Source organism: Myotis lucifugus, unplaced genomic scaffold (assembly GCF_000147115.1).
Source record: "Myotis lucifugus unplaced genomic scaffold, Myoluc2.0 scaffold_52, whole genome shotgun sequence".
Classification (NCBI taxonomy): domain Eukaryota; kingdom Metazoa; phylum Chordata; class Mammalia; order Chiroptera; family Vespertilionidae; genus Myotis; species Myotis lucifugus.
Window position 1 is genome coordinate 5,148,744 of NW_005871100.1, and position 11,075 is coordinate 5,159,818.

General features: G+C 45.7%; 1 protein-coding gene across 2 annotated transcripts; it reads left to right on the top strand.

The window, feature by feature from the left end:
• The first annotated feature begins 4,164 nt into the window (after nt 1-4,164).
• On the top strand, nt 4,165-6,608 carry LOC102424392 (cytochrome c). 2 transcript variants are annotated; one of them, XM_006088785.3, is made up of 3 exons: nt 4,165-4,318; nt 5,324-5,500; nt 5,607-6,608. In XM_006088785.3, exons 2-3 carry the CDS (start codon nt 5,332-5,334, stop codon nt 5,753-5,755), a joined length of 318 nt encoding a protein of 105 aa, XP_006088847.1. In that variant the 5' UTR covers nt 4,165-4,318; nt 5,324-5,331; the 3' UTR covers nt 5,756-6,608. The 2 variants fall into 2 exon arrangements, with proteins under 2 accessions (XP_006088847.1, XP_023609613.1); XM_023753845.1 differs by having other exon boundaries at nt 4,213-4,336.
• Nucleotides 6,609-11,075: the final 4,467 nt, after the last annotated feature.

Sequence of the window (11,075 nt, forward strand, 5' to 3'; positions counted from 1 at the left end):
TTTGGTTACACCCTCTTTAAAATTATTCTGGGCTAATATTATGGAATATTTTCCAAAGTCTTTTCTGTAGTACTAGTTATATTAGATATTATGGAAGCAAAAAGTTACATGGTAAAATAATATTGGAGAAAACTGGGAGCAACAAAGTAAATCATGTGACTACGATAGGATTCTCCATAGACTTTAATATATAACATATCTGGGAATTCCCAAGGTGAAGGGGATAGAGTGTACACATTTCTCAAACTAATTTGACCCTTTTATCATAAAGCATATCATTGGACTAGAATACCAAAGAACAAACTTTGGAAGATGCACCTCTGCAGTATAGGAATTGGGGGTTTAGAATGCACTTGCCCTGGGTTGCAGGGCTAGACAATTGCACTCTGACTATGGGTATTCACTCCACCCATCTGTGCAGTAGTGGTGCAGCCTTCATTCAGAAGTCTGTCCTAGTCATCATCCTCAGCGCTCCTACTCCCCACTGTGGGCTGTTAAGGCTAGTGGATCTTACTTAGGCCACAGAGAATACACTCCAAATATGCTCATCACATGCTCATGAAATAGTTTCAAAAATATTTATGGAGGTTTCCAGATTAAGACAGATTGAACCAATGCATATAATTTCACTTACTTTAAAAAGTCCATGAAAACTATAGTAAACTTTTTTGTTTTTATTTTGTTTTTGTTTTAGCCTATATACTAGAGGCCTGGTGCACGAATTCATGCACAGGTGGGGTCCCTCGGCCTGGCTGGCCGTCTGGGGGAAGGGACCCCAGGTGGTTGGCCAGCCACCCCCCTCCCCACAAATCAGGGCCTATGGGGGGAGGGGAGGCCAACCAGCAGCGGGGAGGGACCACAGGAGGTTGGCGGGCTGGTGAGAGGTTCCCTGTGGAAGCACACTGACCACCAGGGGGCAGCTCCTGCGTTGAGTGCCTGCCCCTGGTGGTCAGGGCGTGTCATAGCAACTGGTCATTCCAGTCGTTTGGTTATAATGTTGCTTAGGCTTATATATATATATATAGGTAAAAGCATAGGTCAATAGGGGGAATAGGAGCTGAGATGTTAGGAACATTTGGAAAGGAGATAGATAAAAACGATGGATCCTAACTAGCTAGAGCAGTGATGGCGAACCTTTTGAGCTCGGTGTGTCAGCATTTTGAAAAACCCTAACTTAACTCTGGTGCCGTGTCACATATAGAAAGTTTTTGATATTTGCAACCATAGTAAAACAAAGATTTATATTTTTGATATTTATTTTATATGTTTAAAATGCCATTTAACAAAAATCAACCAAAAAAATGAGTTCGCCTGTCACCTCTGACACACGTGTCATAGGTTTGCCATCACTGAGCTAGAGACACTAGAGCCCTACCCTGACAGTGGAGAAAACAGCCCACTTTACACATCAGAATCCTCAAAACACTCAGGAACTCGGTACCAGGCGTGTATGAGGCAGGGTGGAGTGGGGTGGAGGGTTGCTAAATCAAGGAAGGTTGAGTGAAGGGGAAGGCACAGTTGCTACCTAGATCCTCTCCCTGCCCCACCCTGCTTCCTTCACAGTGCGAGGTAACTGCCCTCCCTCATCCTGGCAGAAGCCCTGAGGATTATTTTCTGAAGAAAGGTAAAATAGGATTTCTGGCATGCAAAACACAGGTATAGCTGAGGACTGGGTACTATTCTGAAAATTGGAAATGAGTAGTTTTATCAATAAGGGTCTCAGCAGAACAGGCCCCCAAGGCTTCCCCTGAGGGGAGTTTCGGGCAGGGACTATTTACAAAGATGTGGGTAGGGTTATGGGAACCTCAATAGTGGGGTGCCAGGAAGGAGCAATAGCAAGGTCAGCACTCCCAACCCCCCAGTGTTACAGTGCCTCCCGCTGGCAAACCCAACCAGAAGCCGAGAGCAAGGGGGCTCAGAGGACACCGTCCTTAGACACCCTTGTCCTACGGCAAAAAAAGGGTGGGAAATGGATCTAGAGAGGCGAGCAGAGAAAACCAGCACAACGATCTTATAAAGTACTGACTGCTCGGTCTAGAGGGGCAGCCCCCTCCCCCACCCACCAGGCTACCAGAACACCGACATCAACTCTCCCAGAGTGCTCCCGGCTGAGGCCCAACATGGCCACATGCTGCCTCCTTTTTTTCAGTTCTCACACCGTAAACAAAGTGTCCTTTTTGTGGTCTACTTCCTGCCACATTTTTTTTTTCATATTTTCTGTGTCTTTCCTTGGTGATTTCACTGTTTCAAATGGCCCCCAAGCGTAGTGCTGAGTTGCTGTCTAGTGTAGCCAAACACAGGAAGTCTGCGGTGTGCCTTACGCAGGGAATGCTTGTTAGATTTGCTTCATTCAGGCATAAGTTCTTGGACTTGACACCAAAATGTGTTCCATAAGAGAAAAATGCATACATTTGTCTTCATCATAATTTAATACTTTTGCTGTGCAAAAAAAAGATCCTGGTAAAAGGATGAAAAGCTATGCTATCTACCGGGAGAAAATATTTTGCAAACCACATATCTAACAAAGAACTAATTTCTAGAATACATTAACTCTAAACATTCAACAGTAAAATAATAATCCAATTAGAAAACGGACAAAAAAACATTTCACCAAAGAATATATAGAGATGGCCCATAAGCACAATAGATGTGCAATGTCATTAGCCACCAGGGAAATGCAAATTAAAACCACAAAGAGCCCTGGCAGGTGTCTGAGCGGTAGCCCATGCACCCAGGGGTTGCTGGTTCGATACCCTGTTGGGGCACATGCCCAGGGGCTCAATCCCCAGCAAGGGGGCAGCTGATGGACATTCTTTCACACGGCTGTTTCTCCCTCTCCCTTCCTCTCTCTCTCAAAAAAAAAAAAAAATCAATAAAAATATTTAATAATTTTTCTAAAAAGAAAAAGAAATTGGGTGGCCTAGAACAGAAATCATGGGCCCAGTGGTTTGGAAGGGATCCGAGGTCATTTAGTTCAACCTCCAAGCAACTGTTGCTTAACTTGGGGTCGGGAGAAAGGAGGCTCGAATTACCAATTCCTATCGGAGAAAAAGTCCCCACTGATTTCCTCTCGGTAGGTAATACGTATTCAGTAACTACGAAGAGGAAAAATCCATGAGAACTCGGGGGCTGGAGTTTTTAAAATATATTTTTATTGATTTAAGAGAGGCAGAGGGAGAGAGAGATAGAAACATCAATGATGAGAGAGAATCATTGATCAGCTGCCTCCTGCACGCCCCCCACTGGCAATGGAGCCTGCAACCCAGGCATGTGCCCCTGGCCGGAATCAAACCCGGGGCCCTTCAGTCCGCAGGCCGACGCTCTACCCACTGAGCCAAACCGGCTGGGGCTCGGGGCTGAATCTGAGGGACAAGGGCGCCCAGAAGAAACTTTCCAGGGATTCACCTGAGCACGTCGGCAGGGGAGCTGGTTGGAGGGAAAGTGCACAGCCAGCGCTCTAACATGACTGCAGCCACACTCGCTTCCTGAGCATGACCTTCACCTAGGTGACAGGTGGTGCAATCGGCCTAGATTTCAAAGAAAGTGCTCATCGTGTGACAGTGCTGCTTCCTCGAGGGAGAGAGACTGGTGTTGGCAGGTGAGGGGCCAGAGCTCCGATCCAGCCTCTGCGCGCCCGCAGTGCCCGTCCCCGCCCTGGAAGGTGACTTATAAAGTCCCAGGGCGGAGGGAGAAAGGTCAGGTGCACGTGTCCAACCGTCCTAACGCCTGACTCCAGGCTCGCTCTCCCGGTGCCGCTGGCACCAGAAGTGAAAGTCTGACCAAGTGCGTGTAAAGGTCGCCAGCTGAAGGGAAGTGGCCAGGAGACGTCTCTATCCCGGAAGGCAAAACGCCGTCCTCCTAGGCCCGACGTCAGCGAGCGCAAGAGCCGTTACCTTAGCAGGATAACGCCCACGATCCACCTCGGGGGTCCACTCCACCCTCCCCGACGGCATGCACACAAATGCACACAAAGGCCGGACGGTGATGTCAGCCCCGCCCAAAACCTCCTCCGTGACGTAAGTCTAGCGCCCGGCAGTGAGGCTCCCACAGGAAGGGCACCTGTGCGGTACACCCTACCCTGCTAGCAGGCATGCGCGCGCTGGTCGCTGACGCAGGGCCTGGCGACTAGAGCCAATGAGATGCGGCAACGTCACTGCGTACCAGTAGGCCAGGCCGCACGTCGGGCCGCAAAAGGGCGGAGCGAGTTCGGTTGCACCAACACCGGTACTTAGGCGCGGACCGGCGTGTCCTTGGACTTAGAGAGCGGGACGTCCGGCTTGCGAGTGGGCATCTCCGTGTCGCGCGCGACTAACGAGCGGTGAGCGCAGAGCACGGAGTACGCAGCAGGTGGCAGCGGGTGGAGGCCGACCCCTGGGGGCGCGCACCAGCGCGGGGGGCGCGCGGGCGGTTGGAGGCCTGCGCCTGGGATCTCCGGGTGGAGCCCACGCGCGCAGGCCGGGCCAAGAGTTAGGACCCCGAGTTGTGGTCAGTCTGAACCCGGTGGGCTACGGCTTGAGATGGGGGCGGGGGGACCCAGCCAACTAGGTCGGGGCCCTGAGACCCCCGGAGGCGGCTTGGAAGCGGAACCGAGTGAGCGGGGCCCTCCTGTTGTCGGGGCGGAGGGGCTTGCTTTCCGGGGTGAGGGCGGGAGTGGGAGGAGGTGCGCAGCGCTCCACATTCTTCTTCTTCAAGGAGAGTAAAAGCGGCTGCTTCTCGGAGAAGGGGTAATTTTTTCCGACTACCTGTCTCTTCACCCCTAAACCCGCCGTGGCATCTCAGGAAGTGTTCGTCACAGTCTCCTTGAAACCGGCCGGGATGGGTGACCTCGTGGTCCCTTGCCGCCCCGCTGACCTTTCACCCGCAGCCAGGCCGTTTAGCGTGACCTGCGCGGGCCGAGGCGGCCTCCACCCCGTTCCTTAATGTCCTCCGTCTCCTCTTCAGTGAGAGGGGTGGCTTTAACTTGTAGTCTGGATAAATAGGCATTTTTAGTCGGAATCTCTGCGATTTTGGCTGACCGTGCTCACCTTCAAACTTCACTCGTGACCTTGACCTCATCCTTCGAAACACTTTCGAATTAGGTTCCCATTTCGCTTGCTTGGGCGTGGACTCTCCCTCGCTGAAGCAGAGGCGTGTTTTTGTTTTTTTTAAGAAAGTGCTTCCAAATAGTATTTTGGTATTAAAGCGTCTATTGCAAATGTACTCAGTGAAGGTGGTTGTCAGAGATTTGCAGTGGATCAGTAATTCGGTGATCGCTGGTTGATTGGGGTCCCACTATATTTTTACTTGGAGGAAAGACTTAATAAATTGAGTCTTTTGTTTTTAGATTTAAAAATGGGTGATGTTGAGAAGGGCAAGAAGATTTTTGTTCAGAAGTGTGCCCAGTGCCATACTGTGGAGAAGGGAGGCAAGCACAAGACTGGGCCAAATCTCCATGGTCTCTTTGGGCGAAAGACAGGTCAGGCCCCTGGATTTTCTTACACGGATGCCAACAAGAACAAAGGTAAGAGGGAGGCGGTGAAATCACTGAAGCACGTTCCATGGGTGTGACCCGAGGTGAACTTTGTAAAAGGAGTGAAATACTTACCGGCACCTGTCTTCTTGTTTAGGTATCACCTGGGGTGAGGCGACCCTGATGGAGTATTTGGAGAATCCCAAGAAGTACATCCCTGGAACGAAAATGATCTTCGCTGGCATTAAGAAGAGCGCAGAGAGGGCAGACTTGATAGCTTATCTCAAAAAAGCTACTAATGAGTAATAGTTGGCCACTGCCTTATTTATTACAAATGTCTCATGACTTTTTTTATGTGTACCATATTTAAATTGATCTCATACACCAGAATTCAGATCATGAATGGCTAATAGAGCATTTCTTTCGGGCAGTCCTGATTTAAATAAGATTGGCTTGTGGTTAAATGAACAGGGTCAGCTTTTTGAGCTTTGATGATCATTTTGGTTCAGCAAGCACTGTCACTGTCCTCCTAACAGTATGGTGGGACTTGATTCCTAGTGTTCCACTTTTCACAGAGGTGGCGAGTGCCATCTCAAAACCTGTAGGAGATTGGCTTACATTTAGATTGATATGACTGGTTGTGTTAATATGTTTAAATTCTGAGGAAACCCCTTCACTGTCTCTTAGACCTGCAAGACTGGCTTGTGTTTCAGGTTGTGTTCATTAGCCTGTTAAAAGGAAGGGCTGCAGATAAGCTGGCAGTGGTCGTTTTATCTCTTTGGTCCCAACTATGCCAATTTAATAAAATTCCTGTATCTAAACTGTTGCCTTTTACTGAATGAAAGGCATTTTAGTGTGGTTTCTGTATAATATCAAATAAAGAGTATTTAACACTTCTACATTTTATAGATGATCTTTAAGGTCAGGTGCTTTTAAAATTCAGCGTGACAAGATATAGGAGCAAACTGTGAATTCTTTAGGTCAGACTAAGTTATAATTCAGGATTGTCTTGAATAGCTATTCATTGACTATATATGTGTGTGATTGGTAATGGTGCTTTTGCCAGCTCACTAGGATTAAAGTAGAGAATAGATCAACACAAAATTGTAAATTATGTCATCATAAGGCTTAAGATAATTAAAAACAAAGTCACAGATCATGATTTTGCTAATGTGCTTGATTTAATGCCTGACGCCCAAACTTTAATGGTTGAAAAGTACAATAGCCCTAAATGATGCAGCAGTATTACTAGTCATACTACTAGATTACATTTACTTGTCCTCTATGACCATTGGACTAAATTGTATTTGTGGTACAATGCAGAAGATGCTGGGTTTGAAATTAGATCGTATTCAGAGTAGAGGTTGGCAAATAGCCCATGGCACCTGTTTTGGTAAATAACCACTTTACTGGAACACAGCCACATTCATTTATGTCTTCTCTAGGGCTGCTTTCATGCTACATCGGAGCTGAGTAGTTGCTATAGACTGTAGGACCCACAATGCCTAATATACAGACTGGCACTTTATAGAATAAGGTTCTCAACCCTTGGTTTACAGGAGAGCTTTGCACAATCTCATTTTTGCCATCTGGAGAATAGAAGTAATCTACCTCATAAGATTGCTGTTAAGCATTCATTGACATCTGTGAAAGCTCTTAACTGGTAAGCACTGAAATACTCATTTTATATCCAGGTCATATTCCTTGAAAATTACATAAAAAATTACCACTCTCATAGTTAGCCAGTTAGCAGTGACCTGCCATGTCTATATTCTTTTTATTCTCAACTGTGTCAGATGCTCTCTGGGACATTTGACACCCTTGATTATAATTTTTTTTACCATCCTGAGTTTAAGTTTCACACGTGGACTAAAAATACATTGGCATAAAATCTTCATGTACATACAGCTATAATCATTGTTGGTAATCCAGATTATTCAGCATGGCATTTTCCCAAATTCGAGTCCCATAACTGGAATTGCTTTATAGTTGTAAGGCACATTATCCTCACTACCTCATGGAACAGGTACAGTAAGTCTTGTTGATAGGCTCTGCAACTTTAGCTAAATGGCATATAACAAAACCAATTTTACCCTAGATTATTAGATATAAACGAGTGCAGTTCCTATGGCATCTCTTCTAACAAAATGATGTTATTCACGGACCTGCTATGCTGTCCCTATTTTGTACCTAAGTTAACACGTTAAGCGCCAAGCCTGTTTTGTCTTACTTTCCGTTAAGCCCGCAATACTCGATTTCACCGATAATGCTGGTGGCACCGGTGACTGACATGGCACTTTACGTGTTAACAGGCCAAAGTTTACACAGGAGCGTTACTTTGGGAGTATCACATGTATGGACCCTGCCTTCTAAAACTGCATGTAAACTGGGTGTAAACTGGGTCATCTCTATTTTCCTCTTTACAGAACTCACATGTCTTTCCCTACTAGAGGTGGCTCTCTCCAGGCCTCAACCTCTGCAGGTGGAGCCTGCTTGTTCTTCCACAGTGTCCACAAGAGGCTTTGTGGTCTTGGCATCTTCCAGGTCATTACTCTTCCCTTCTCATGCAGAACTGCCTGTGTGAGATTCATGACATCTTTTTTTTTAAATATATATATATTTTTTTTAAAAAATATATTTCACTGATTTTTTACAGAAAGGAAGGGAGAGAGATAGAGAGTTAGAAACATCGATGAGAGAGAAATATCGACCAGCTGCCTCCTGCACATCTCCCACTGGGGATGTGCCCGAAACCCAGGCACATGCCCTTGACCGGAATCAAACCCGGGACCCTTCAGTCCGCAGGCTGACACTCTATCCATTGAGCCAAACCGGTTTCGGCTTTAAATATATTTTTATTGATTTCAGAAAGAGAGGAATAGAAACATCAGTGATGAGAGAGAATCATTGATCGGCTGCCTCCTGCAAGTCCCACACTGGGGTTCAAGCCCGCAACCTGGGGCATGTGCCCCCACGGGGATTGAACCTGTGACCTTCTGGTTCATAGGTCAATGCTCAACCACTGAGCCACACCAGCGGGGTGATTCATGACATCTTTATGGGCCCTTTACTGTTTGGACTTCTGGACCTTAATCACACACTGCAACTTCAGCACCTAGCTTGTATACTGCATTCTCTCTTTTTTTTTCTTCTTATAATAGTAATAGCTGTACACAAGTGAATGAATGACCCATCCTTAGTGCCACTGTAGCCTCAAACGTTTTATTTGATTTTAACTCTTCTCAGCACTTTTCCCGTGGTTGGTTGCAATTTAGACTTGTCATTGCTTCAAGAACCTCCCTACCTCTGAAAATTAGAATGCTGCTCCACCAATCTGATTACAACCTCATATCCCTCCTGGTCTCTTATTCTCAATATTGCTGGTTCAACTGAACCAGCAGATACCCTGTGTCTGTCCTTGTATATATTTACTAGTGGCCCAGTGCACGAATTCATATCACTATTCACCCTTTATAATAGAAGTGTCAACCAAATTCATGATCGACAATGACAGAAACACACACATGCTATTGGCGCCAGCGAGAGCTTTATGTGTATCGTGCATGTGCGAGTCAACTTAGCCTTTTATAGATATAGAATAAACTTGCTTAATTAGACCTGCTTTCTGATCTAGCTAAACTTTTTCCAGCCCAGTGAAGCACCCCCAACTTCACTTTCAGGTAATTGTCAGCAACACAGCAGTAAATAATCAACACGAAGCAGATTATTATTGTAGATCATGCAGGGAGAACAAAGGGTAAAATATTTAACTGCAGCAGTGTTTGACTATATTCTGCGCAGTGAGAAAACCGGAAGTCATTTTCAAGGTCCGTCATTCTTATTTCTTTTTAGTCTGGTCAAGTTTCTAAGCTTTCTAAATCTTCATTTTCCAGTTAATGAAAAGAAAATAGGATTCCACCGAGTCTCCTATCTACCTACTCCAGGACTTCTGTGAAGGTCAAACAAGATGAGGCACAGGAAAATGCTTCACAGACACTCGGTTAAAGTGTAAAGTGTTTCCACCTGGCTATAAAGCAAGTCCTGTTCCTGGGCTGAAGAACTACAAGGAGGCTAGTCACTAGGGAGAGGAAGCCGGGTGTTGCTACATGACATTACCCGGATGGTTGGACACTTAGCATATTAGCCTTTTATATCTATAGATTCTCCCCCCAGTCTTCCCAGGGTTTAATGTAAAAGTTCATGTTCTTCAAACTTATCTCACCCCTAGCTTCCCTTCTCACATGCCCTTGCCTCCCATTTCAGATATGAATTCTCTACTTCTGACTACAGGGAAGGCTGTTCACCATCCCTTACCTTCAACAGTGCTCTTAATTCAGATATGGTTCAGAATGTTCAATTGCATCAGACAGCAGCTCCAGATGTTACACTGCAATGTCGTCAATCTGATGTCCATCCCAACCCCCTTGTCCTCTGCCTCACCTCCGTTAGAAACTGGAAGAGCTGAATGCGTGCTTTTCTGTGCAGGAACTGCACTTGGAGCTGCACTCCCAACAAAACAGATAAACTGCATACGTTCTAGAAATTACATAGTTTTTATTCAATTTAAGTTTAATGAAATTGTCGCTACCAAAATCGGACATCTGCACTGAATTGACAAATCTTTTTAGTTTCGGGTTAATAGGGGAAATCTATAGATAATTTTCTAAGTCACCTGCCCTGAGTTGGGACAGGCCATGTTATCAGCTGAAAACTTGATCCTTTTTTTCTGGTGAGTGTTGGAGGAAGATATCTCAAGGTCTGAACCCTCTGCTAATACTGCTTAATGGAATCTTAGGCACATTAACCCTTCTGTGCCTTAAGTTTCCTCATTTGTAAACTGACATTAAGTATATTTACCCTTAGTGTCGTTTTGAGAATTAAACAATAGACTGTACTTGGCACATTGTCTGGCACTCGGTAAACACTCAAATATTAGCTAATTTTTGTCTCCATCTGGGGCCCAGACCTCCATGCTAGGTCTCACACCTACATCCAGGGCCCTGACCCAGACCTCCATTCCAGACCCAAACCTCCATCCCAGACCCAGACCTCCATCTGGGGTCCCACTCTGTCCCACTCCTGGATTGTATAGACAAGACATTTGTCAAAGTAAAAATAGGAAACAAAAAAAAGAAGAAAGAGGAGATCTTCATCGGCTCCTGAAATACTTTAGGGGAGGAAGCTGCTAAAAAATACTTGCCTGAACCAAAATGTATTGCCTCTGTTAGTGTGTCATTAGTTTCATGGACTGTTCTCCAGGGATCTCTCATGTTCTACTTAAGCTTATGAACAGAGAGAGGTACTGCTCTAGAAAACAGGCCCATGTGTGGGTGATTTTTCAAGGATGCTTGTATAATGAACAGCTTTGGAAGAGATAGTGTGTCTCTGGGAAGGTTGGTTTACTGTCCAATAAAATAAAGATAATGTCTCCCAAAGGGGCAAAGGTCAGGCAGGCCTAGGCCCAATATAAAAGATTGGGTTCCCCATGTTCTGAGTTCCTCATGTAATGTAATCCACTGTGTATGCAAGTATTATCTGACCTGGTGTTGGCCTTTGGGAATTAGGGAATTGCTGATACTCTGGCTTCTGTTATTGCAGCAATTAATAAACTCCCGGATGTAGGTCT

What these genes read in the sequence shown, in the direction of transcription:
- LOC102424392 (XM_006088785.3), top strand. Translation starts at nt 5,332, where the DNA reads ATGGGTGATGTTGAGAAGGGCAAGAAGATTTTTGTTCAGAAGTGTGCC. An exon ending in GGATGCCAACAAGAACAAAG is followed by an intron (nt 5,501 to 5,606) that starts GTAAGAGGGAGG and finishes CTTCTTGTTTAG; the next exon opens with GTATCACCTGGGGTGAGGCG.